Source organism: Neovison vison, chromosome 9 (genome assembly GCF_020171115.1).
Source record: "Neovison vison isolate M4711 chromosome 9, ASM_NN_V1, whole genome shotgun sequence".
NCBI classification, from domain to species: domain Eukaryota; kingdom Metazoa; phylum Chordata; class Mammalia; order Carnivora; family Mustelidae; genus Neogale; species Neogale vison.
This window is the reverse complement of record NC_058099.1, coordinates 519,165-546,084: the sequence shown is the minus strand read 5'-3', so window position 1 is coordinate 546,084 and position 26,920 is coordinate 519,165. Positions and strand designations below refer to the sequence as shown.

The following is a 26,920-nucleotide window of genomic DNA, read 5'->3' as shown; positions in this document are numbered from 1 at the left end:
CTGTGTGAGAGGGCCCACGGGGCCGGCTGCTTGGAGAGGCCGTGGGGCCCGCAGCAGCCTGCGTGTGACGGACCAGCATCAGGACAGGCCCTGGGCCCCTGGGAGCCGCCCATGGAGAAGTCTACGCACCCCAGGGCTGTGGGCAGGAGCAGAGCATCCCTCTGTGGATTCACCAGGGAACGGCCCTGCAGGAGAGGCCGTGGCCGGGCTTAGCCTGGCTCCCAGGGACCCCGCAGCTCCTGGGGAGCTCCAGTCCACAGACTGGCCTCAGTCACCTCCACAACCGTCCTGCTGTTCTCGGGGGTCTCCAGGGGCTTAGATCCAAGCCCTCCCATTTGAACCCAGGTCACCCCTCACGCCACAGCCTGGCAGGAGCGCTGCCCCCCCGAGGGAAGGCGGACGGGAGTGGTTCTCCCTGGTGGCACTCGGGACAGTGAGTCTGGGGCCGGGCTGGGTGCTCCGAGGCCGAGAGCACCGTCCCCACCCTGTGTCCGGCCGGTACCAGAGTCCTGGGGAGCTGGAAGTGACGGGGTGTGAGGGGACAGTGGCAGCCTGGTGGCTAACACTGTGGAACAGGGGAGGACGGTCCTGGCGGAGGGGCTGCTCACACTGCCGAGCGGCTCAGGAGGGGAGCAGACGTTCTCCCCGCTGGAGAGGGAGGGGCTGGCATGGGAAGGGAGGGCCCCTGTGCTGGGCCCCCAGACGGGCCTAGCTCCACTGAAGGGACCAGGGGCTCCAGGCCAGAAACGCACAGGACACATCAGAAGGACTCCAAGGGTCCCCAGGGACCATATCTGGGGCACAAACATCCAGATGGAAGAGGACAGGAAAGGACTACAAACCGTCCAGCACCGGAACTACGGCGATCCTCTAAGGGGGTCCCTCTCCCCAGGCCAGCTCTGCGTGCCCAGGAGCCTGGGCAGCCCACGGGCGAGACTCCTGGAGTGTAAGGGGCCCCTGGGGATATGTCCCCAGGGAAGACACTCTAAATGGCTCACAAAATGACATCCCGCCCCTGGTTTCCCATTGGGAAGACCCACTGGGATGCAGCAGGGCCTCCATCGAAGCCCTGCTTGCGAAGTGTGCTTTCCTGACTGGCTGTGCCCTTAGGAGCCCTGCCACTCTGGCCGGGAGGCCCCGCGGGCACACAGGGGTCTCAGCTCTATTGCTGTCTCGTAAAGTCTCCTGAACCGTTCCCTTGGAGGTTTCTGCTAACAAGACCCATGCTCTCGGCAAATGTCACGAGTTCCTCTTTTCCAAGTGGACACCAGCCGTTTCATTTTTCAACCTTTTCTGCTAGGGGAGGAGAGGCCTGTCCGTCCTGGACTCAGGAGTTCCAGAATAAATCGTCTGTTCTAGTCCGAAGCTTTTTTCACTTCTACTCTGAGTGTCTACTACCTGTGGCTGAATTCTGCAAAAACCCTGATATAATCCTAAGGGTCTTCCTTTTACTTTTTCCCATAATTGATTACGTTTTAATTTTCTGACACTGGGCTAACATTCCTTGAATGCACCCTAATTAAATAGCACTTTTTATCGTTGATTTAGTCAAACGAGCATTTGTAGCTACGCCACAAATGCTTTTCCGTATTTTTATCAAGTTTCAAATTAAAATCAACTTCATAAAATGAACAGGGGTATTTTCCTTGTGTTCTAGAGCAGAGAGGTGCGCTGGACAGGCACACGTGGTGCCGAGGGGAAAGGACAGGCCATCTCGCTGCTGCCGATCTTCTCCAGCCCCTGAGCTCAAAGGCTCTCCCCTGTCCCCAGCCGCACACCTACCACTTCAGAGCAGGGAAGCCAACGCCGGAAAGCCAGCCACACTCACTGCCCTCACTGTGCGGCTGGCCGCTGGCCGCTGGCCCAAGCTCCCATCTCTGAATCCCGAGTTCACCTTCCGTGAGGCAGCGCAGAGAAAGGCCCGTGCTGCGGAAACCGCACGTTCCCCTGGGACGCCTCGCTGGTTCTGAACACCACTCGGGACATCGCTCGACTTGTGGCATGGGCCAGGCCGGCCTCACTCACTGGATTCCCGCGTCCCCCTCCTGCCTCCTGGCAGTGCCCAAGTCACCTGTCCCAAGGCCCTTCCCCCACGCGCTGGTCCACATGACATTTCCTTTAAAATGTGCCTGTGGCAGCTCGCCCCAATCCGCACCTCCCCTGGTGCTGAGAAGGACGCAGCCTGTGCCTGAAAATCCCAGTTCACGGTCGGACGTCCTGGTCCCTGAAGGCGGCTGGCAACAGGAGTGCTCACCTGTGGGTACCTGCGCTTGATGGAGGTCAGGGCTCCCGCTGGAAGCTTGGCCAGCTCCGAGTCCCGAACAGCATGTACCGTGGTCGCCCGGGCCTGGTGGGTGAGCGTCTCCACCTGCAGCAGAGAGGCTGGGGAGGCACGGCCATACCGCAGCCCCGCAGGCCCCGCTGGCCGCACTCTGAACCCAACCAGAGGGCAGAGCACACGGCGACCCTTCTGGCATGCGGCGCATGGGGGGAACAGGAGGAAAGGGGCCAGTGCGGTTGGAGAAGCATCGGTGAGAGCTGGCAAGGGGGCGGGCTGCCGGCAGCGCCGGGACCCGGGTCCGGCACCCAGAAGAGCCCGGCCAGGGCCTCGTCCTACACGCCAGTCTCAGAGGAACCACCTCGAGGCATGTTTTCCTGGGCGGGGTGAAGCGGCCGTCCCAGCCCTGGCGCTGCAGCCTGGTGGGAGCATGCGTGTCAGGCCCCCAAGAAAGCTGCCCCAGGTGGGGGGCAAGAGTCCTCCACAGGTCACTTCCGGGGCTCCCCCCAACCCGGGCAGTGGGCCGGCAGTCACCACAGGGCAGGGCATGGTGGGAGGGAGCCCAGCCGTACCACACCGATGAGGTCCCCGCGGCCGTACTCGCCCGCCAGGCGCTTCTTGCCGTCCTCCTTGCGGATCACGGAGCGCAGCCGGCCGCTGAGGACGATGTAGGTGCAGTCGGACTTGTCCCCCTGCCTGCGGGGACAGAGGCTGTTGGACTGGAGGGCCAGGCCAGGAAGCCCTCCACCACGGGTTGGGGGGGAGAATGCAATCTTCTCACTGGATTCTTTTTGTTTTGGAAAACACAGTTGTTTTACATTAAAAAATATACACGCTGGGCGCCCCTGGGTGGCTCAGTTCAATGTCTGCCTTGGCGCAGGGCATGAACTCTGGGTCCTGGGACCGAGTCCCATGTCGGGCTCTCTGCTCGGCGGGGAGTCTGCTTCTCCCTCTGGTCCCCCTCCCCACCGCTAATGAGCAGGCTCTCTCTCAAGTAAGATCTTTGCAAAAAAAATAAAGGGCTTTAAAATAAATAAATAAAAACGCATAGGCTAATACATAAATGGCTTATTGGTTTTTAAATAAACAACGAAATACTTAAAATCTCCTTAGTTTGAATTTTCAGTTATCACAAAAGTCAACAGCTGTAACCCTGTCTGTGCCGCGGGCTGCGGCAGCTGAGACACAGAGCTGCACCCGGACGGCATCGCAGGGACACGGAGCACACCTGCAGCAGCGCCGTGTAGTGTCACCTCTGCGGGGCCACCTCGACGGCAGCGGGGACTTGCAGGGTATGACGCGGGGAGAAGCCCGTGAGATAGCGTGCGTGTCCGAGTGTGCGCACGCCCGGGGCGGGGAGTGCAGGGGCGCAGCGGAGTCCATCAGCGGCACCGCCTCCCCGGGGCACGTGTGGGGCAAGCCTCCCCCCGCGGCCCACCTGTATACTGCGCGCCCGGCCTCCACCTCCATCCAGTCCAGCGCAAAGTCCATCTGCCGCACGAAGGACGACACCCGCTTCACCACAGTGTGCGCAACACCCAGGACCACGGTGGGCTGCTTCCGCATGATTCTGCCGGTGAGCCCAGAGTCACGCCCGCCCCACCACGGCCGGCAGCCACTACTGCCAGGGCCACCCCTGCCCTCCAGGCCACAGCACTTGAGACGGGGCAGGACCCATATCCCGTTCACCAAACTTGCAACATAATGCCACGTCGCAAGTGACAGAGACACAGGCCCAGGGCTAGACAGAGCGTAGTGCCCACTCAGCCACCTGCTCTGTCGTGGCCCGTGGACAGCTGCCCTGGGACAGGCCGCGGAGCCTCCTGCCCACTGCCATCTGCCCCCTGGATGTGCTCTGAGCACAGGCCTCACGTGGGGGCCTGGCCCAGTAGTGGGATGTGAAGTCCCTGCCCCCCCGACAATGTGCCGTGAAGTCCAGAGGGGGCGGGGAAAGGAGGTGAGGGGGCACCAGACAGGGTGAGTCCGAGAGGTTGGAGGGCAGCCACCGCACGGGGCCTTGAGTCGGGGAAGGCGCTGAGAGGTTCCTGGGCACAATGGAGTCCCTGGCGGGCTCTGGCCGGCGGGAACACGCTGTTGTTGCCGTCCCTAAACAGGCTGCTGGGGGCGAGGGTGGAAGCAGGGCAGCCCCAGAGTGTGGAGGCTTCTGGAGAGCAGCAGCAGGGCTGTGGTCAGCTTAGGGGCCGCCGTGGGACTGGGGCTACTCCAGGACTCGGCCCGAGCAACGGGCAGGTAAGAGGCAGAAGTCCCAGAGTAGACGAAAGGTGGAAGCAGGAGCCAGGGGGCGGGGGGCGGATCTACGTTCAGCTGCGGACGGCAGACTGAGGAAGCCCTGAGGTACCCCAGACGGACGTCAGGACAGCCAACACACAAGCCTGCACTCAGGAGCGAAATCCGGGGGGAGGCCCAGGACTGGACGAGATCGCCCAGGACACCTGTCAGACAATGTCTACGGGGCAGGAGCTGCCGACACGCTCACAGGGACTCAGGCTGAGGACACCGCTGGGCCTGGGCAGGCTGGACAGGGCTGACGAGGCCCTGCCTGCACCCAGGCTTAGGGATGCCGTGGACCGTGTCTTCCTGAAGAGGAGCTGCAGTCCTCTGGGGCTAACCCCGTAGTGCCACAAGCCCTTCCTGCCACCTCATCCCACAGGCCTTGCCCTTGTCCCCGGGACTCCTGTCTCCAGCGTGAGAAGGGCCAGAGGCAGGACCCCGAGAGGTGCCCGACGTGGGCCCTGCCACGGCCCCACCTGCCCAGGAGCCCCCCAGGCCGGCCTGGACTCACTCATAGAAGTGAGCCTTGGAGATGGAGAGGAAGCTGCAGTCCTTGTTGGCCCTGATGGTGAAGGTGAGGGGCTCCCCTGTGAGCACGGCCAGCTGGCCCGCCATCTCCCCGGGGCGGACGACGAACAGGCAGGTGTCCTCCTCGCTGTCAATCTTCCGCTGGTACACATGCAGCATCCCCGACACCACAAATAGGATGTTCACGTCCTGACCGAACAAGGGGTGTGGGCTGGAGGCCACGGGGGCTGGCTGCGGGCTGCACTTCTCCTGTGCCTGTGCTGTCTCACGTCACCGTTCCTGGGCTGGGCTCTCCCAGAAGAAGTGTCAGCAGGGTCCATGGTTTCACCGTTTGATGATCAATCACAGGGGGTCAGTTCTCCGGTGGCAGAGAGCCTGGCCGCAGACGCACACCCCTCCCACACACCGGCGGGCCCGCGCAGCCACGCGGCCCTGCTGCCTGGGAGACAGCCGTCCAGAGGCCTCCACATGTGCTGCCTTCTCTCCCCACGCAGCCCTGCTGAGTCTCCCTGACCCCACACACTACACGTCTGCCAGGCGTGCCTGTGAGACTGCTCCGAGGCCAACCTCACTGTGTCCATTACCTGCCTATCTCCGGACCTGCTCACCCCTACTCTGGTCAGACCACTCCTCTCTGGTCTGAGCAGGAAAGGGCCAGTGCAGGGCTCTGGGAGGCCTGAGAGCAAGGCTTGGCCCTCAGGTCTGGGAGGCCAGGGGCAGATGGGCAGGCTCCACACCCCGTGCCCCCCAAACTGCCTCTGAGGGGTCCCCGGGCACTGGGTGCCATAGAAGGCAGTAGCGGGGACTGAGGTCTATGAGCAGGCGAGGGCTCTCCTGACCCTTGGCCCTGACTGACTGGGCACAAGAGAGTCAGCCAGCAGTGTGCTTCCCCTGGGGAGAGGAAGAGCCTCTCCTGGTCATGGCGCAGACCACAGGGAAGAAGCGGGGACACTGATGCCCTTGGACACCCACAGAGCATCCCCTTGGGGGCCTCACACCGCCCTGCTCCCAGGCTGGACCTCCAAGCCTTCCCCATCCAGGGCTTATAGGCGTCTGCTGCCAGGGCACGTCTGTCCCCACGTCCTGCCCCTGGATCTGCACAGCTGGCTGCCGTCACCTAGACCCCTTGGGACAGGGGTGGAGGGCCCAGGCTTGGCCTGCTCACCCAACAAGAAACCCGCCGTCTCATCAAAGCTGCTCTAAAAGCAAACCAGACAAAACGCTGTCCACCAGGCTACGCTGTCCACCCTGCTCTGGCAGGGGCCAGAGAAAGCACAACTCCTACGGAGAGAGACGCCCCGACCATGCCAGCAGCGGGGGAGACGAGGGCAGGAGCTGTGGAGATTATTTTTGCTTGCCCAGCAGAACGTGGCTTTCAGAACCAGAAATCAGGTTCATTTCACTAAAAGAAAAAAATTGTTTTTCACCTGTATTTGGATTTGAGAATTGAGAAAACAAAAGCATCTCTCCTGCACCAGACTGTGAGATCGGGCGTGACTCTCGTACAAACGTGTGGACACACGCGTCTGTGAGCGCGGACACGCACCCTCCCCCGCGAGGACGGGCAGGGTGACTGGCACCATGTCCGCAGACACCCCCACAGCCTGGGGTAAGGAGCGCCCCAGGGCCAGGGGCCACGGGCCCTGCGTCGCATGGCCAACGCCGGGCAGCCCTGGGGACCGCTCCCTCCGACCGCGGCCCTTGGCTCACCTGGTCCCCCTGCCTCGACACCACCGTGCCCCCCGGAACGTGGAGCAGCGACACCCGGCCATCCAAGAGCGAGGGGTCCTACAAACAACGCAGGAGTCAACACAGGGAGGCGGCCCTGGCCCCCACGAGGAGCACGGACGGACCGTGCCGAGGACCACTGCGAGGCCGCACCCTGCACAGCCACCCACAGCAAACGGGTGCCCTTGGCATAGGACACCCCATCATGGGGCCCCAGGGCCTCACAGGCTGTACCTCCAGGAGCTCAGGCGGGCTCCCGCAGGAAGCAGAGAAAATGCCCTTGGGCCTCCAGCAGGGGGAGGGAAAGGAACCACCCTGAATCCGCCAGCACGCTCTGCTCCACGGGCCTGCCCTTGGGGTAAATGGTTTCAGCAGAGCCTAGGCTTCTGGGGTGCACAAGGCCTTCGCTGACCAGGGGAAGGGGCGGTCAGGGAGAAGCAGGCGTACGGCCCGGACGCGCAGGCCTCACTGCAGACAGATGGACGGAGGCTCACAGTGTGCCCCACTCCCCATGCCTCACCGCCCTGGGACCCAAGTTCTGTTGGCTGCAGTGCCTTCTCTTTCTTTACCAATGATAAACTTAATACAACCAGTGTTGTTAAAAGCAACAATTCAAGACCATGAATCTGTTCAAAGGTGCAGAGGGTTATCGCAAGGCCAGCCGGCAGTGATGAAATGCTGGGGTGTGGGGTCAGGGTGCGCGGACGGCCCAAGTGAGGAAGACGCCTCCTTCCCCCACTGCCCCTCTTCAAGCCCAGAGCCCCCGGGAAGCATGAGCAGAGACGGCGCGGGTGTGCGGTGGCCCGCCGGCCCATCCTGTGCTTCCCAGAAGCCTAGACAGCACGCCCCGGAGGCTGCTGTACCCTCAGAGGCCAAGCAGGAGCCACATGTTGGAGCCTGCTTCTCTCTCTGCCTCTGCCTGCCTCTCTGCCTACTTGTGATCTCTCTCTCTCTCTATCTGACAAATAAATAAATAAATAAAATCTTGAAAAAAAAATCAATGGTCTGAACGCACCAATTAAAAGACAAAGGTTGTCAGACTGGCCAGAACTAGAAGTTGTCTCCAAGAAACCCAACTTAAATGTAAAGACACGCGCAGACCAAAGTAGATGAACAGAGAAAGACAGGTTAGTGCTGATCAGAGAGAGCAGAAGCAGTTCTATGCGCCTCGGATGAAGCCGGTCCCAGAGAGGGAAGGTTAGCAAGGAGGGCAGGCATCACACAGTGAGGAAGGGTCAGTTCTCAGACACACGACAACCCAGGTAATGTGTGCGCTCCTGACAACAGAGCACCAGCCTGTGGGAGACAGACCGACAATGACAGGACAAACAGACGGATTCGCGACAACAGCTGGAGACTTCCGTCCACTCTGTCGGAAACACACAGACCTGGCAGCAGAAAGCCAGTGAGGACACAGCTGGCCTCAACAGAACCATCCAACACCGGGCAGAGTTCCGATCTACAATTACTTCACACAAAGAGGCAGAGCGCAGCCTTCTCCCGTGAACCTCTCACACGAACCCCCACCTTCCGCCATAAACCCCATCTCCGGAAATTCAAGAAAATGCTAATCACACAGTCTGTTCTCAAAGCACAGAGCGTGACCCTAGAAGTCTTAACAGAAAGACAACCGGGAGATCTGAAAATACTTGGAAATTCAACAACACCCTTCTTTTTTTAAAGATTTTTTTTTTTTTAACGTAATCTCTAAACCCAATGTGGTGCTTGAATTCACAATCCCAAGCTCAACCCACTGAGCCCCCCAGGCGCCCGAACAACCCAAATCACACTTATTTTTTTAAAAAATATTTAATTTATTTATTTGACAGACAGAGATCGCAAGTAGGCAGAGAGGCAGGCAGAGAGAGAGAGGAGGAAGCAGGCTCCCCACTGAGCAGAGAGCCCGATGCGGGGCTCGATCCCAGGACCCTGAGATCATGACCTGAGCCGAAGGCAGAGGCTTTAACCCACTGAGCCACCCAGGCGCCCCAAACCTTTCCTTTTTTTTTTTTTTTTTTAAAGATCTTTATTTATTTATTTGACACAGACACAGACACACACACACACACACACACACACTGAGAGAGGGACCAGAAGCAGTGGGATTGGGCGAGGGAGAAGCAGGTTTCCCGCCAAGTAGGGAGCCCGATGTGGGGCTCGATCCCAGAAACACGTTTTAAAAAAAGATGTTTATTTATTTATTTTGGGGGGGTTGTCGGCAGAAGGAGAGAAGCAGAGCCCTCATCAGTAAAACTAACAAGCCCGTGGCCAGACTAAGAAAAACGGGAAAAAAGTAAATTATTCATCCCAGAAATGAAAGACGGGTCATCACTACAGAAGCCAAACTACGTAAAAGGATAACAAAAGAATACTATGAGCAGCTCTATGTTCAGCAACGTGGTGACTGAGATGAAATGTGCCCATTCCTTGAAAGACACAATCCACCGACATTCACACAAGACACCACCTGAATAAGCCTCTATCTATTAAGAAATTCAATCAGCAATCAATAACCTTCCAAAACAGAAAGCACCAAGCCCAGACGGGCTGGTTCCCTGGTAGATTCTACCAAAGATATAAGGAAGAAATTCTAACAGTTCTTTAGGGGTACGTGGGGGGTTTGGTCGGTGACACCTCCGCCTTCCACTCAGGTCACGACCCTGGAATCGAGCCCCACGTTGGGATCCCTGCTCTGCCGGGAGCCTGCTTCTCCCTCCGCCTCCTGCTCATGCTCCCTCTTTCTCCCTTTCTTTCTTTCTTTTTTTTTTTTTGGTCAGAGCGAGCGAGCACAGGCAGACAGAGAGGCAGGCAGAGGCAGAGGGAGAAGCAGGCGTCCCGCCGAGCAAGGAGCCCGATGTGGGACTCGATCCCAGGACGCTGGGATCATGACCTGAGCTGAAGGCAGCCGCTTAACCCACTGAGCCACTCAGGCATCCCTTTTTCTCCCTTTCTAATAAATAAATAAAATCTTAAAAAAAAAAATTCTCTACAATCTCTTTCAGAAAATGGAATTCTTAGCTCATTCGATGAGGCCGGAATTTCTCTAACACAAAAACCAGAGGAAAATATTACTAGAAAACCATAGACGAGTACCTCCCAGGAACACAGGTGGGAAAATTCCCAAAAAAGCGTTAGCCAGTCAAATCCAACAACATATAAAAAGAATTAACACACAACAACCAAGGGGGGTCTGTCCAAGGTATGCAAGGCTGGTCCAGCATTTGAAAATCAATTGATGTAATTCATCCATCAACAGACCGACACAGATAAATCGCAGGGTCCTGTCAATAGATGCAGACAAGCACGGGACAAAACCCAAACCCCAATCACCACAAAAACTCTCAGTAAACCAGGAATAGAGGGGAACTTTCTCAGCTTGATAAAGACTATCCACAAAAACCTACAGTTCACATCACCTCATCTTAATGATGAGAAACTGGATATTTTCCAGCTAAGATCAGGTACAAGGCAAGGATGTCACCTCACCATTCCTTTTCAACATTGTGCTGGAAGCCCTTGACAATGCAGTAGGCAAGAAAAGGAAATACAGGGGCGCCTGGGTGGCTCAGTCGTTAAGCCTCTGCCTTCGGCTCGGGTCATGATCTCAGGGTCCTGGGATCGAGTCCTGCATCTGGCTCTTTGCTCAGCGGGGAGCCTGCTTCCTCCTCTCTCTCTGCCTCTCTGTCTACTTGTGATCTCTCTCTGTCAAATAAATAAATAACATTAAAAAAAAGACTATTTAAAAATATATATATATGTATATCTATCTATTTATATAATCAGAATCCCTCCTTCCTGCACAAAAGTTAGCTCTGTCTCATTAAATCTCAGAAAGGTAAAGCAAGACAATGTTTAAACAACAATATAGAAAACATCTTTACGAAGTTGAAGTAAGAAACAATTTCTTAAGCAAGGCACAAAAAGCACGAAGCATAAAGGAAAAGACTGGTAAGTTCACAGAGTTATAATTAAGAACCATTCAGAAAGCAAAAAAAGCAAATGATAGAGCAGATCATTTGCAAAACAGACTCTTCTTTAGAAAATACAAAGAAATGCTTACAGTCAAAAAGGGAGACACAGAATGGGCAGAAGTCCCAAACCGCCGCCTCCCAAGAAGCAGGGAAAGGAGACGCGTGGAAGGTGCCCAGCCCTACTAGGATCAAGAAAACGTCATTCAAAGCAAAAGCTGGGGTGCCTGGGTGGCTCAGTCGTTAAGTATCTGCCTTCAGCTCAGGTGGTGGTCCCGGGATCTGGGGATCGAGCCCCGCATCGGGCTCCCTGCTCTGCAGGAACCCTGCTTCTCCTTCTCCCTCTCCCCCTGCTTGTGTTCCTCCCCACTATGTCTCTTTCTGTCAAATAAATAAATACAATCTTAAAAAAAAAAAAAAGCTGCACTCAACATTGTGCCCGTATTACCTGAAACGGAAAAGGCTGAACACCTGGACACTGTCATGCGTGCAAGGCCATGGGAGCCCCTGATCTGGGTGGGGGGACGCACAACCTCCGGGACACAGACATGTCATGTCCACTCATGTCCCTCCACAGCGTGGACAAGGGACGGACACTGAGTCCTGTGCTGGCAGAGCCTCCAGGACCAGCAACCATGGGGGCAGTCACAGACAGGCCACCAAGCAAGGAACAGCAGGCCCAGGGGCCACACGGGATGAGTCGCCACGCACAGACAGTCCCCACGCGGGCGCTGGGCAGTGAATCCTGGAGAGAAGGGGCCGGGGCCACAGAGGGCACCCAGCTGGTTTTGGGGAGCGACTAACAGTTTGGTCCCTGGTATGGTGGTTCCATGGGCACCCACATCCTTCTGTACAAGGGTATTCACAACTCTTTAAAATGTGAGGGGAGAAAAGGATAAAGAGAAAATGGGCACGTGACGAGGACCCAGTCAGGAGATGGTCACTCCTGGGGTGACTTATTGGGCATCCTGCGGGTGCCCGAAGTGTGCAGAGCGCACAGGATGCTCGGCCCGCTCCTGCCCCTGCAAGCACGCAGGGGAGGGCAAGGGGTGCTGAGAAGACGGAGCCAGGGAGGGGGTGTGCGAGGCCAGCAGCAGGTCACCGCCCTGAGCAGTCCCAGCAGGAGCCCCGCCTCAGGCAGGGCCTGTGGGGGCCCCGACTCGGGACACGAGGCCCAAAAGCAGTGGGTTCTTATGAGGAGAGTTTGCGGGAGTCGGCACCCGCCCTCCAGAGACCGAGTGCGTCTCCCCGCTCACCGCAGCCGGAGAGAAGGCGGGAGGGCGGCCACTTACGTCCAGCGTCATCAGGGTGAGCAGGTCCTTCTTGGCGGCTCTGAAGATGGCGTCTGTCTTCCCGCTGCAGGCAGTCTCGCCGGGGTTGCTCTCTGAGTAGTGGGAGACTGCAGAGGGAGCGTCCGCGACAGTCCCGTTCCTCTTGGACTGGAAAGAGCACAGGCAGCGTGGTCAGAGGGACGTGGCAGGGAAAGGTTCCCGCAGGGAGCGCTACGCCAAGGCAGAGCACAGCCTGATAGAGGAGAGCGGGTCCCCGCCTACCTTGCTGGCCATGGCGCTCCCGGGGCGTTCCTCCGCCTGGAGGAGGACCCTGGCACGGTCACAGGCCATCCTCAGGTCGGAGGTAGCCCCTGCTATGTTCCCTGCAAACAGAGGGAAGACTCAGGACAGTGTGCTGACCCGCCGGACACGCCCACCGGCGGAGGGCTGGCTGAGCTCTCCCCGGGGGCGGAGCGGCACTGACCCTGGGAGGTGAGACTCCGGTCCCCGGACCCAGCCACCGTGCTGGCCCACGTGCTCTCCTGGGACCCACAGCCAAGTTTTGTTTTTTTTAATTAAAAAATTTTTTTAAAGATTTTAAGTAATCTCTACACCTAACGTGGGGCTCTAACTCACAAACCTGAGATCAAGAGACCCACACTCCACTGGCTGAGCCAGCTGGGCGCCCCCACAAGCAACTCTTAATCCCGAGACACTGTGTATTCCCAGTATTTGCTGTAGTATCATTATAGTATGTGGCAACGTATTCACCTTACGGATCTTATAAACATATGATTGTTTTGGGGCGCCTGGGCGGCTCAGTGGGTTAAGTCTCTGCCTTCAGCTCAGGTCATGATCTCAGGGTCCTGGGATTCAGCCCCACATCGGGCTCTCTGCTCAGCCGGGAGTCTGCTTCCCCCTCTCTCTCTCTGCCTGCCTCTCTGCCTGCTTGTGATCTCTGTCTGTCAAATAAGTGAATAAAATATTTTTTTAAAAATTAAAAAAAAAAACCCAGCTGGGGCGCCTGGGTGGCAGAGTTGGTTAAATGTCCAATTCTTGATTTCAGCTCCAGCTGCGATCTCAGGGTCAGGAGATCAAGCCCCGTGTCAGGCTCTGTGCTCAGCACAGAGTCAGCCTGAAATTCCCCCTCTCCCTCTGTGTCCCCACTTGTGTTCTCTCTTAAATAAGTAAATCTTCAGAAAAAAATATTGTTAAGAATAAAACTGTACCACGGTCCCTGTGCCTAACCCACACGCACAGTAACGGTCACACAGCTCTACATGGTGCTGCCCTGGTGGTCGGCCTGCGTCGCGTGCGGTGCAGACGGCACGTAAGACGCCGAGTCCCGCCGCTCTCTGCAGACTCGGTCTCACACGGGGCACCACCTGCAGGAGCCGCGGGAAGGCGACTGTGCCTGCATGTTTGCGGAACTGCGTGATCCCGAGTCAGACTTTAGGACAGGGGCCTGCTTTTACTCTCAGTTATCTGTCACTGAAGTTTTTTTATTTGAAAAATTTGCTAAACACATTTTTTAAAATGTGGCCGGTCAGCTGAATAGCCATACGGATAAAAGTGTATCATGTCCTGTACGCACTTTAGACCAAAGAGCCAATCCTAGGGAGACAAATATGAAAGGTAAAATGTTAACTCTTACAGGCAGATTTCCTGATGCATTAATTACAAAAGATGCATTAATTACAGAAGAAAAAAATTTGATAAAGTGGACTCCATTAATTTTACAAACTTCTATTCACGAGAACACACTCTTAAGCATGTGGAAAGTGAGAGCAGAAAATGTCTTCCACACACATCCCCAAACGGACTCGCACAGAGCCCTAAAGGACCACCAACCCGTTAGGAGTGGTGACGATCCCAGAGGTGGGCACACGGAAGACCCCGCAGCCAGTCCCAATGGAGGTGACGAGTCCTAGGGCTCAGGACTCGTCAGGAGGGCAGGCAGCGGCCACCGTGGGGCCCCCTGGGGCTGAGGAGCTGGGGTGAGGAGGACAGGGAGAAGCCAGCGGGCGGGCGGGGGCCTCCCCAGCGGCACCGGCACAGAAGGCCAAGAGCGCCTGAGTGGGACGCAGGCCGGGATCGCCCAGACCCAAGTGCTGACAGCCGCACGTGCCGGGGCCCCTCCAGGGCGACAGAGCCTTAGGAGGGCAGGGAAGCACACACCCGAGCGGTGCCCGGAAGACCGCGCGCCACGTCTCCTGAGCCGAGGGCAAGCGCTCTTTGACCAGCCCTTCCCACGGGAGCGGGGACGTGGGCTCCACGGACACGCAAACGCGGTGTGTCCGCACCGGACGCCACGACCCTCCGCTGAGAACAGGCGCGCGTTGCTGCCCAGGACTCGGATGCGCACGAGACACCAGCTGCGCGGGAGCCTCGAAACCTGGCCCGGCTCGCGCTGCTGGGGCTCCGGAGAGCAGGGAGCTCGGCGGGACAGGCAGCGAGCCTGACCTCTCGGCCGCTGGGGGCCGGAGCTGCGGCTTTCTGCATCTGGGCGTTGGCCTCACGGGCGAGCTGTGTGTGAGCCGCGGGGACGGCCCGTTGACCATCTCCGCCTCCCGCGCTCGCGTTACGCAGGCGGAAACGGTCAATGAGAACTGAAGACAGCCTGGTGCCCGGGCAGAAGCGGGCGAACATCCCAGGAGAACACAAGAGGCCTCAAGAGTACATCCAAGTGATGAAGTACCCAGAGCAGGCGAGTCGCAGGGACAGGAAGCGGACCCGTGGCCGCCTGGGGCCAGGGCAGAGCTGACGGGACGTCTCTGCCGGCTGACCAAAGGTTCTGGGATGATACAGTGCGGATCGAGGCAATTTTGCGAATATACTAACAAATGATACACTTTAAAAAAGTGAACTCGGGGCGCCTGGGGGGCTCAGTGGGTTAAGCCGCTGCCTTCGGCTCAGGTCATGATCTCAGGGTCCTGGGATCGAGGCCCGCATCGGGCTCTCTGCTCAGCGGGGAGCCTGCTTCCCTCTCTCTCTCTGCCTGTCTCTCTGCCTACTTGCGATCTCGGTCTGTCAAATAAATAAGTAAACAAAAATCTTTTTAAAAAAAAAATTAAAAAGTGAACTCAATGGTATGTGAAATATATCTCCAAAAACCTATTACTAGGGGCGCCCAGGTGGCTCAGTCATTACGTGTCTGCCTGGCTCAGATCATGATCCCAGGGTCCTGGGATCGAGCCCTGCCTTAGGCTCCCAGCTCAGCGGGAAGCCTGCTTCTCCCTCTTCCACTCCCCCTGCCTGTGTTTCCTCTCACTGTATCTCTGTCAAATAAAAAAAAATCTTCAAAAAAAAACCCCAAAACAAACGTATATTCAAAAACTTGACACCAAAGAAAGATGGCCCCAAAACGGCAACAGCAAACAAAAGACTGTGTCACGAGTGGGGCTGTGTAAGTTCTCGGCACACAAAGTAAGGAAAGGCTGAATCTCCGACTTCGCACAAGCAGAAAGGGCAAAGGAAAGAACGGTCCGTGCGGAGGGCGAACACGCAGCTCGCAGAGGAGGCCCACGCCCCATGAGAGAGGCAGGAGCAGGGAGGAAGGCACCAGACGCCGCGCACAGGGAGGGTGTGCCGTGGCCGGTTCACAGTACAGCGGCATCCGGCGTCTCAACAATGACAAGGGACGGAAGGGCCCTATCCAGAGCACATGAAGAATTAACACAGAGCAACGAAACACAGTCAGGAGACCCTGCAGAAAACGGGCAGAGCGTACGAGCAGCAGCCGCTGTTCTAAGTACTCTGCACGCCCGGCGCGGGGCTCACGCTCAACCTGAGATCAAGCATCACTCTCGACCGGCCCAGCCAGCAGCGCACCCCGAACAGACAGTTCTTGAAGAGGGAACCCAAACGGGTCTCAAACACACCAGATGATGAAACTGCCAACGACTCCGAGAACACTCGAAAACAAGACAGACTCTCCGACGCAAGAGCAGACGTAGAAGGTGAGAAGGAGCGAGCGAGTTTGTGCCGACGGGGCTGGTGAGCGTGAGCATCCCTGGCAGCACCGTGGGTCGCCCCGGGAGAGCGTCCAGGCTGCAGCACACGGAGCCCATGACCAGGTCGCCGTGGGCAAGGGGCCCAGAGAGGGGCAGAGAGCCTCCGAGACAGCGCAACAGAGGCAGAGCGGGGAGGGGCCCACACAGACAGCCCCTGGAGAGCCTGGCTTCATTTTTTAAAGATTTTATTTACTTATTTGACAAAGGGAGATAGAGAGAGGGGGAGGGAACGCACAAGCAGGGGAAGTGGAGGAGGAGAAGCAGGTCCCCGCGGAGCAGAGAGCCCGATGCAGAGCCAGACCCCAGGACTCCGGGATCATGACACGAGCTGAAGACAGACGCTTCACCGACAGAGCCTACCAGGCACCCTGAGAACTTGGCTTTAATGAAAGCAGGTCCTGGAGGCAGCTGAAGGGCCAGAAGGCCTAGGAGACCCATTTCAGGGGAGGATGCCACACAGTGGTGGGCTGGTGGGCACAGCCCAGCACAGGGGAGAAAGGATGGCCCTGGGGGAGGCGCCCCCACAGTGGCCTGGTGCAACCTCAGGGATGCGGACCCCTGGGACACAGACGCGAGGCAAGGGTAAAACAGGGCAGTGTAGACAGGAGCCCACAGGGTGCTCGGGGCAGCAAGACACGCGCCACCGCACCTGATTGAGCCAGAGTGTGGGCACAGGGTCCTCTGGGCCTCAGAGCTTGCCCACCCATAAATTCTCCAAGCTCAGGGTGTCCAGTGCCTTACCTGGTGGGACAAGAGGCATCTGATCTCCCGCCCGGGCCTTGCCGAGCTCATCCAGGCTCTCTTCGTGGACGGAAGGCAGCGGGAAGGACCGGCTCCTCTTCAGCGGCGGCCCCGAGCCCGCTGCACGGCTGCCCCCTCGATCCACTGGGAGGGGACGGGTAGGAAGGAAGGCCTCTGTTCTCACGGTGGCACACAAAGCTCACGTCTCAAGGCCCCGAGGCCTCAGCGTCAGCACCCGCCTGCCTGAGGCATGGTGGGCCTGTGCCGGCCTTGGACGCAGGCCCCGCTCTGCCTCTCCTAGGTCTTCCTGAACTGACTTGCCTCTCTCGGCCAGCCTCCTCCACCAGGCCGAGGACTCGCGGGTCCCCTTCCCAGTGGCCGTCCTAGCTGAGGGGACCATCTCGGCACACTTGGCCTGAGCCTGGCACACATCGGTGCTCCACTGGCTCCTCAGGTGAACGAGCCTGAAAACCACCTTCTGGGACGGCTCTGAGCTGCGCACCGCAGCTTTGGTCCGGGAGTCTGTAGAGACTCAGTGAGCTACGCCACACTCGTTAGCGTGGCTGTGGGTTACACCCTGAAGGTGACTCGTAGCCAAGAAGCCTCAATGGACAGTTTCTTTCCCCAGATCTGGGACCTTCTCTAAAGCTCGGAGCAACGCGAGGCTTGGAACCTGCTCCTCACAGCTTCTCGGTGGGGCCGAGTCCTTCCCACAGAGACAGGGGAGACGGGAGGGGTGGCTGGGGTGGGAAGGAGACCCAGACTCAGGCTGCAGGCCAGTCTGGGGACTGTACCTGGGTCGCAGGTCTCCTGGGGCCGCAGGGACCTCTCCAGACGATCCTCGGGGCCGCGGCACGGCTGCCTCTTGGCCTTCCCGGCAGCCACACTGGCCACAGACACCAGGGGGATGGCCTGGCTCTCCTGGGATGGGAGAGCAGCCAGTGCTCCAGGGTCGCACCTGGGCTAGCGCTCTCGGCAGCCACACGTGGGAGGACAAGGGGGGGCGCCCAGCACAGAGCCCAGCCGCGTGCGTGAAGCAACAGGAGCCCAGCGGGCTTCCTCCCGGCCACTTTCTCAAATTGAAATGGTGGTCAACATTGTCAGAAACCTTAACGCTCATTAAAAAGAAAGGTAATGCAAAAAGCAAAAGGATCTGCCTTAAAATACCAGTGAAGGAAGACGATAAACCCTGAAACCCATCAGAACCAGGAGAACCCCATGTGCAGGGCCGACCCCAGGATTGAGTGAGCAGCGTCCAGGTCCCCTCGAAGCCGGGCCCACGAGGGTTTCATCTAGATCGACTGCTCACAGCAGCTCTCGGGGAGCAAGCTGGCCCCTCCGCCCCAAGTGCCAACAGGAGGGACCCCGAGGGACAGGAGAGGACTGCCTCCACGGGCAGGCAGGCAGCGTGTGCCCGGGGACAACAGGAAAGGCAGGAGACCTTAGGGATCGAGGTGACTGAAGGAGCCACACTCAGGCCAAACTGGCCCCACTGGAGGGGCCCCATCGGCCAAATCTCTCAGGTGGGACCAGTTCTCAGCGCACGGCCTCGCGAGAATCGAGCTGCCGACTCACCCGCCGGCCCCGGCTTCAAGGCAGACGAGTGAACACAGCCCCACCAAGCCCTCCCCAGGCCCAGGGTCCTGGCGCCACGGCGAGGCCGCGAGGCCACACTCACTGGGTTGAAGAGCTCTGTGGTCAGGCCCAGGTAGTTGTGCAGAGCCAGAAAGGTGACCCTCTGTAGCCGCACCATGATGATCTGTGAGGGACAGCCAGCTGTGCTGAGCCCAGGCCTCCCGCAGGCCCCGGCCCAGCGCAGCCTGAAGCCCCCCGGGCCGGACAGTGCCCCGTGCGCACGCAGGACGGCAGCCGTCGCGGGGACACTGCACTGCCGGTGCCGGCTGTCAGTAAATCTAAGATTGCTTCAAAACGACAGTCAGTAACAGAAAAACAACTCTTTGGGGGGCAAGTGGGAGCTCTGAAGGCCTCTCTGAGGTCATGAGTATTGACTTTGACTATAAAATATATGTTACAAACCCTTCAGAAAACCACGGTACTCCTTCCTGCACCGGCGGCGGACGCACCCTCCTGGGTGTGCGGCCCTGGGAACCGATGCCGCAGCCGCGGTAGGCGCTTGGCACCCGGCGCCGGGGCCAGAGGGGCTCCTGCACGGGACCCACCTGCACTACCCTCACCAGAGTCTCGGGGTACTTCTCAAACACGCCTTGAAAAGCCACCGCTGGGAGCCGGAGGACGGTGGAAGGGACAGCAGCGCGGGCGGACACGGTTTTGTACGGAGCGGTATGGCCCTGCAAAGACACCAAGGTCAGGCCGCTCCCAGCACCCCCATCCCCAGAAGGGACGAGACACCCTCACGTGGCTGCACACGGAAGCACCTGCCACGGCCCCACAGCACCTCGCCGCCGCCCGCCCAGCAGGAGCACGCGGAGCCTGCTTCTCCAGCCAGGACACCGCCCGAGCCGTCCCTGATGCTTCCCGGCAGCCACCGGCGTCCATCTGTCCTGACGGTTTGCCTTTGTCAAAACGTCACATAAATGGCATCACAGAGGGCTGGCTCCCTTCCCTGAGACGGCAGCTTGAGGCCTGCCATGCTGCTCTAAAGGGCGTCTGGCTTGCTCCCAGTTTGGGGCAGTTATCCCGAGAGCCGTCATAAATGTTCACATACGGCTTCTGGGCCGCCCAGTAAACGCATCTTTAACTTTCAGGAAACTACCACGCGGTTTCCAGAGTGGCTGCACCCCGCTGCGCCACGCCCCAGCCACGGATGGGTTTCTGAGGCCCACGCACACACCACGGCTGCACTGCCAGGGCTGAATGGTGAGGAACGTGGCCAGTCTTGGCTCTGGTTCCTTGGGGGAGCCTCTCGCCCAGCTAGCGACGTCTGTGTTCACAGGGTGAGGCCTGGCAGTCTCAGGACGGGGCTGGCCACACCGGGAAGTCTGCCCATGGCGGGGAGCTGTGGTAGTCCTGACCTCCTGACCAAGCCCTGTGCGTCGGGAACCTGGGCATGTGGTTCTCAAAACACTCTAAGTGAGCTCTGTGACTCCGTTATATTTCTTCCCTTTTCTGCTCATTTCACATCCTTTATAAAAAGAAAAGTGTGGGGTTCCCGGGGGGCTCAGTGGGTTAAAGCCTCTGCCTTCAGCTCAGATCATGATCTCGGGGTCCTGGGATCGAGCCCCACATGGGGCTCTCTGCTTGGCAGGGAGCCTGCTTCCTCCTCTCTCTGCCTGCTTGTGATCTCTGTCTGTCAAATAAATAAATAAAATCTTAAAAAAAAGAAAGAAAGAAAGAAAGAAAGACAGACACCTCCAAGAGTCAAGACAAAAGCTGAGAGAAGAGACATGTCAGCCACAGTCTGGAAGCTAGGGGAAAGCATGTGACCCAACTGTCAGATGAAAGTTGAACCGTTCCCTTTGGGGGTAGAGAGCCAAGATGGTGAAACCCACCCTCAAGGGAAGGCCTGAGCCACCTCCCCACCCTGCAGCGGGCCGCAGGGGTCCTGCAGAAGGCGAAGCAGCCAGGTCAGAGCACCTGGACCTTCAGCAGAGCCAAGGGCACATCTCACGCCTGGGCAGGAGGACGGTGCCTGCCTGTACGGGGCGACCCCACACTCCGGCCCCGACTCCAAGCCACTTCCTCGATGGGGGGACATTGGCAGATTCCTGTCTGAGACTTGGCTTAGAGGAGAAAACCTGCCGATGGTGACCTGTGGGTCCCCTGCCAGCCTTCCTGCAGTGAACCCCGGAGGACAAACCCTGAACACAAGGGCTCACAGACAGCTTCCCAGGAACTCGCGCTACTTTTCTTTTGATCATTGGTCCATAGATCCAGCACTCAAATGAAGGTGTAGGACATTTCCAGCAACCCAGGTCACCTTATGCCCCCGCTGAGCCTGACAGGCAACGCTGATTGTCCAGGAGGGCCAAATGTCCCCCACTGCCCCAGACGCCCTAGAAGACACGGAACCGGCTTTTCTGGGCAGGGGCAGCAGGACGGACAAATGACTCATAAAACACCGAAACTGTTTTTAGAATCTGTCTTTTGGGGCGCCTGGGGGGCTCAGTGGGTTAAAGCCTCTGCCTTCGGCTCAGGTCATGATCTCAGGGTCCTGGGATCGAGTCCCGCATCGGGCTCTCTGCTCAGCAGGGAGCCTGCTTCCCTTCCTCTCTCTCTGCCTGCCTCTCTGCCTACTTGTGATCTCTTTCTGTCAAATAAATAAATAAAATCTTAAAAAAAAAAAAAAAGATTTGTTTCACTGTATAGAGATTTGACTCAATCCTAGTCAGTGAGAAAGGAACAGGTTGCTGAGCTGAGACTTTCTGCAGCTAGTGACGCACACATAACTGATTTTACTATTCTGTCTACTTCTGCGTATGTCTGCGATGTCCAACAACGGGGCGCCTGGGGGGCTCAGTGGGTTGAGTGACTGCCTTCGGCTCAGGTCACGATCCTGGGGTCCTGGGATCGAGCCCGGCTTCAGGCTCCCTGATCAGCAGAGTCGGCTTCTCCCTCTGTCCCTCTCTGTCTTACACTCTCTCTCAAATAAATAAAAATCTTAAAATAAAAAATGTTGCAGGCCAGTAAGTTTAAGCATCACAAGGTAACATGAGGCGTTCTTCTGTAACTGCACTGACGAAGATCAAACACAAGATGGCCGCCTGGCTGGCGGGGGAGGACACGGCGTCCTACCACAGGACTGTGGCTCAGGCGTGGGGCAGCGTGCACGCCCTCACCCAGGTCGTCTCCGCAGCCAGACGCGTGAAACGGTGCGCACGCAAGACCGTTCAGCACATCGCTCAGCAGAAGACTGGGGACAACAGAGGTACCCGCCGGCACAGAAGCCCACAGGAGGCCCTCCCAGAACGGGGCCTTGGGGCCCAAGAGGCGACACGGTGTTTTCACCACACAGTGGCTGTCCCTTTTGCATCACAGAGCACGTGCATACACCACTCGGTCCAAAAAACCACCCCTGAAAAGAGTCAAAATGCACAAGCCAATGCCAGCTCGGCTTGAACGCACAGTTCAAGTTGCTCCCACACACACCCTTGGCCTATGGGGAGTCCCGTGCACCCCAGCCCATACCCCAGCCCCTCGCCACTGGGGAGAAGCGGCCTTGGCGCGGGGGACCTGCCGTCCCGGTGACTTTGGGTGGACCCAGGGGACTCACGGTGATGACGTCCAGAATGCTGAGGAGACTGTGGACGCTGTCTCCGGCCAGAACCTCTTTGACCGCCACCTCAGCGCCGTCCTGCGGTCGGGAAGCAGAGCAGAGCCATCCGCTGACCGGAGGCTCCGCCGAGCCTGGGCCCGCTGGGCCACCTGACCTCCACTGCCACCTGTCCTGAGAGTTGGGCCGTGCCCTAGTGGACGTCCGGCAATTCCAGACGAGAAAATGTCCAAAGCAGAGGACAGAAAACACGAGGCTGAGTAAGAGCAGTCAGGACGTCCGGGCGGAGCTGGGCCCTTCAACCTGCGGCCTGTCCTCCCTAGGAGGACTTAGACTGAACTTCACAAAACCTAAGGAGTCTGCTGATCTAAACAGAAGGCTGTGAGGCCCACACTCAGTTCTTACTGCTATCAATCATAGTGATTTTTTAAAATGATTTTTTTATTTTTTTATTAACACATAATGTATTATTATCCCCAGGGGTACAGGTCTGTGATCACGAGGTTTACACACTTCACAGCACTCACCATAGTACACACCCTCCCCAGTGTCCATAACCCCACCCGCCTCTCCCTACCTGCCCCCCACCGCCCGGAAACCCTCAGTTTGTTTTGTGAGATTAAGAATCTCTTATGGTTTGCAATCATTGTGTTTTGATATACTTTTCCACTGGATTAAAACAGAAACGAGAACTATGGTGGTTATTTAGTACAAGAACTTCATCTCAGCTTGACCCGGGAAAACCCTTTTTGAACTTGTTTAAACTTGGCCCAGGTCAGCTTCCAAGAACCCTTCTTTCTGGCCCCAAAGCTCCATTCCAGGAAAGGCCTACCAGGGGGGTTGATGACAGCCCTGGACGCTGAGGGCTGGATGAAGACCATTTCCTTTTTCACCGCCTCACCAAGTCCAGCGTAGACGAAGCCACACACAGACAGCATCGTGTCTAGAAAGGACTTGTGGCAGCCCTGCTGGGTCAGGGCCCACCCCCCGGGCTCAGGCAGGTAGGGACTTCCTTAAGGTCAGGGGGCCACCTTGTGCAGTCTGGGGCCCCCAAGAGTCTGCTCCAACAACAGGGGGTGGCCACTGGGGCACTCTAAGGAGACAGGCGCGGTGCCTCCAAGGGCCTGGAACAGCTAGAGCGCAGGAAACCCCCAAATGCCACGGAGCCCAGTAAGTGACGGGCACATCCCACGTGCTAGTGGAGCCAGCACACCGATGTCAAGGGCACACTGACCTTGCGCCAGCACCTGTGACAGCAAAGTGTGCCTTTCCCCCAAAGAACAGAAACTTAAAATTTTATACTAACTCTTCAGTAGGAACCTTTTAAGAATCTCTTACATGGCAGACGTGTTAGTAACAACACAACGGGGACGCCTGGCTGGCTCAGAGGGTGTGCGCAGCTCTTGATTTCAGGGTCATGAGTTCAAGCCCCACGTGGGGTACAGAGTTGACTTAACAAACACAAGCCAGATGACCCACACTGTCCACCTCGCCCTGCTCCCCCTCGGCACCACCCCCCGCCGCCAGGCACTCCTACCGCGTCCTGGATGCAGACTTCCAGACGCCCGTCCTGCACCACATAGATGCTGGTATCCGGCTCCCCCGGCTGGAAGACATGTTCTCCTTCGAGCAACTGCACAAAGACCATGTGTTTGCAAAGTTCCAGGAACAGTGGCTTCTCGAAGTGGCCCAGGACCCTGTGAAACCACAGCACGTGTGGGAGACCTTCCAGGAAGGACAGGAGGAGGCTGATGGAGATCTGGCCATTGCCACCGTCAGCACTGGCCAGATCCGCAGAGCGGGGTTCACCCCCGCCTGTCGGCATTGGCCACCCGATCCACGTCAGGACCAAAGCGGAAACTTCAGGAATTCCCATAAACTGCTTTTCCATCAGCTTAAAGAACACCTGAGGCATGACTGAATCTGAGCCAGAGGCACGCACAGAAGCCCCGGATGGCAAAGCAGCGCTAGAAAGAGGAACAGGGTTTCCAGGCAGAGATGGGAGGGAGCCCGAGGCTGAAGGCTTGTAGCTTCAACGCAGCCTCGCGCTCCCCGCACCCGCTCCCCGCACCCGCTCCCCGCACCCGCTCCACCCGCTCGGAGTCTCCTCCTGCACAGGGAAAGCTGGCAAGCATCCAAAACCACAGGGGAGCAGCAGGAGGGGCTGCGGGTGGCTTTAGGAAAGGGCGCGCGGCCTGGGCCCTCCTGCAACGGGCCTCCTCGTCTTACCGCACATTCTTCAGCATGTACAGAACCTCGGACGGCAGGTGCGAGTTCTTCACATCAAACTCCGTGAGGTCAGCCTCCAGCAGGGAGGGTGGGGGCTCCTTCGGCTGCAGGGCTGGGTACTCCTTCTTAAAACGCAGAATCCTACAAAGCAGAGATCCGTGCACCTGGAGCCCCCAAGCAGATGGCATGAGCGTGGTGAACACAGAGGCAGGACAGCCGGGGGCAGCAGCGACGGCCAGCAGGCTCACCAGTGCCCTCCAGGGAGGGCAGCTGGGGCACGTGTGGTCCGAAGCACACTCCTAGTACCTCTTGGCCAAGGACAGCACCTTGGTCCTCTTCCTCACCCGCTGCCGGGGTATCGCTGTGCTACCCACAAGCGTGTGGGGCAGCGTGGTCACCTGCAGGGTAAAAGGAGAGGCCAAGGCCTGAGCCAGGACCTAATGGACCTGGCCTCAGCCTCAGCCCCAGCACCTGCCTGCAGGCATGGCATCAGCTCCCAGGGTCTGGCCCTGCCTACCTGCCCAGCACGTGGGGACCATCCCTGGTACCGGGGACAGTGAAGGCCTCAAGAGAGCACCAGGTCCTCAGGCCTGTGTTTCCTCTGCGGGCAAGCCTGAGGCTCAGCCTCTCCTCTGTTACACTGACACAGCAGCCCCTTTCCACAGCCTTTTGAAAGCTGGCCCCAGGGCGGCTGGGTGGCGCAGCTGGTTAAGAATGTAACTCTTGGTTTTGGCTCCAGTCCTGACCTCAGGGTTGTGAGATCGAGCCCTGCCTCGCCCGGTTCTGCGCTCATCACGGCGTGTGCTTGGCATTCTCCTTCCCTTTCCCTGCCTCTCCTGCTCATGCACGCACACCATCTCTCTCTAATAAATACATAAATAACGTCAGCCCCGTCCTGTCCTAGCCTCCCCCAGCCCCCACTCCCCCAGACTCGAGTCCCTGCGTTATCATCCTGGGTATAGAAAGTCTAGAAAGTCTTTGCCCCTTCACCACCCCCAGGTAAGAGTGCAGAGCGCTGCTTCCTAGATGTCAGCAACCCCCCATGGGCAGCCACTGCCCCTCTGCTCCCCGAGCAGCGCCTGCCTCATGGTGTGAGCTATGGGCGTGAGGTCCCAACTCCTCCTTCCCTCCGGGTGACCTGGCACCACTGGACCACTCTCCTGTCCTCCTCAGCCCAGGTCTGGCCACTGCAGTCCTCGGCGGAACCACTGGTTAACTGCCTCCCAACTCGAGCCCGTGCAGTTTCCTTCGAGACCTGCCTGAGGTCAGCGCACGTGGCCCTCACTAAGCTGAGGCGACCGTGCTTAGGCTCGAGGCCAGCACCACGGCCTGTTGGCAGCGTCGGTGCACCTCCATGTCCCCGCCTGAAGTCCACACACGGACTCACAAGCCTTCCCTATGGCATTTCTTTATTTTTTTCAGAGATTGTATTTTATTCATTTGACAGACACGGCAAGGGAGGGAACACAAGCAGGGGAGTGGGGGAGGGAGAAGCAGGCTCCCTGCTGAACGGGGAGCCCGATGTGGGGCTCCATCCCAGGTCCCTGAGACCATGACCTGAGCCGAAGGCAGAGGCTCAACCCACTGAGCCCCGCAGGTGCCCCTGCTGTGGGATCTCGAGTTCGCTACAGAGAACGCATAGTAGCGGCGAACCCAGGGAGCGGCAAGGAGAGGCCGCTCTAAAATGCCAGCAGCTACTCGTACTTCAAGCAGGGCAAGCCCTGGGCAGTGTTGAGTCCCTCCTCCCCTCAGGAGGTGGGAGGGGGCCAGGGCTGACCGGGAAGGACTGGACCAGGCCATCGCTTCTCCACGTGGAGACTGATGCTGACAAGGGAGGCCTTCCCGTGTCCACATCTCGGCAGGACCCCCGATTTCAGCATGGAAGCCAGGACACGGGCCGATGAGGCCTCCGTCTCTCCACACTGCTTAACGGTCTCTGAGGGTACAGAGGCTGCGGCGTTGCAGGGTGAGGGCAGCCGCAGGCTGCTGGGGGCCCCACTGTGCCGGGGCCTGTGGGAAGCGGCACCGGTTACCTTCCTCATGATTTTCCGGCCGTAAAACATCACTTTGTCTCTCTTCCGGAACCTGTACTGAGGAGTGGGCTGTACCTGTCCTGCAAGGGGAGAGAGGGGGTTGATGAGCCATAGAGAGGCAGGAGGGTTCTGCCAGGCAACCCGTAGGTGCGCACACTGAGCCTATCCTGCCCCTGGTACGGCACACAGCGTGGGGAAAACGCATGTGGCCTCTTGGGCCCGGGCGGGCACAGGATGGCTCACAGGGAACAGGACTCGCGTCATTTCTTACCAAAGTCTGGCTCAGAAACGTGAGCCAAGAAAGCTGGGGACATATGCAAATGCCATGGGTCCAGTGTGCACCGCCTCAGCTGGGACAAGGCCAGCAGTTCCCAACAAAAGCTACCACAGGCCTGAGCGCTGCACCCAGGAGCTCCGAACATGGGCACCCAAACCTCCGCCACCCTCCCAAGCCCTTGCCCCTTACCCCTAGAGCTGGAGTCTGAAGCGAGATACTCACGGACTTGGCTAACCCTTCTGTACACAAAAAAGACAGTGATGCCAACAAGGGCCAGGGCCAGCAGGGCTCCAATCACAATCCCCATCAGCTGGGCAAGGTCAAAGACAGAGCACCCATCAGCAAGACGGCCAAAGAGCCCCTCCCCACCC

At 58.3% G+C, this 26,920-nt stretch overlaps 1 protein-coding gene across 3 annotated transcripts in view; it reads right to left on the bottom strand.

Moving 5' to 3' along the window:
• The window catches only part of PNPLA7 (patatin like phospholipase domain containing 7), a 55,420-nt gene that overhangs the window by 25,390 nt on the left and 3,110 nt on the right, over nucleotides 1–26,920 (bottom strand). For all 3 annotated transcript variants that reach the window (XM_044264413.1, XM_044264415.1, XM_044264416.1), the window contains exons 4-20: nucleotides 26,772–26,859; nucleotides 26,273–26,352; nucleotides 24,546–24,637; nucleotides 24,240–24,380; nucleotides 23,548–23,707; nucleotides 22,011–22,091; nucleotides 19,000–19,128; nucleotides 18,498–18,578; nucleotides 17,614–17,740; nucleotides 16,820–16,963; nucleotides 12,348–12,448; nucleotides 12,087–12,233; nucleotides 6,809–6,886; nucleotides 5,082–5,287; nucleotides 3,717–3,848; nucleotides 2,851–2,974; nucleotides 2,255–2,368 (exon numbers count right to left, since the gene is read on the bottom strand). In XM_044264413.1, the coding sequence (XP_044120348.1) occupies nucleotides 2,255–2,368; nucleotides 2,851–2,974; nucleotides 3,717–3,848; nucleotides 5,082–5,287; nucleotides 6,809–6,886; nucleotides 12,087–12,233; nucleotides 12,348–12,448; nucleotides 16,820–16,963; nucleotides 17,614–17,740; nucleotides 18,498–18,578; nucleotides 19,000–19,128; nucleotides 22,011–22,091; nucleotides 23,548–23,707; nucleotides 24,240–24,380; nucleotides 24,546–24,637; nucleotides 26,273–26,352; nucleotides 26,772–26,859 (2,025 nt within the window). The remainder of the gene's footprint in view (nucleotides 1–2,254; nucleotides 2,369–2,850; nucleotides 2,975–3,716; nucleotides 3,849–5,081; nucleotides 5,288–6,808; nucleotides 6,887–12,086; nucleotides 12,234–12,347; nucleotides 12,449–16,819; nucleotides 16,964–17,613; nucleotides 17,741–18,497; nucleotides 18,579–18,999; nucleotides 19,129–22,010; nucleotides 22,092–23,547; nucleotides 23,708–24,239; nucleotides 24,381–24,545; nucleotides 24,638–26,272; nucleotides 26,353–26,771; nucleotides 26,860–26,920) is intronic.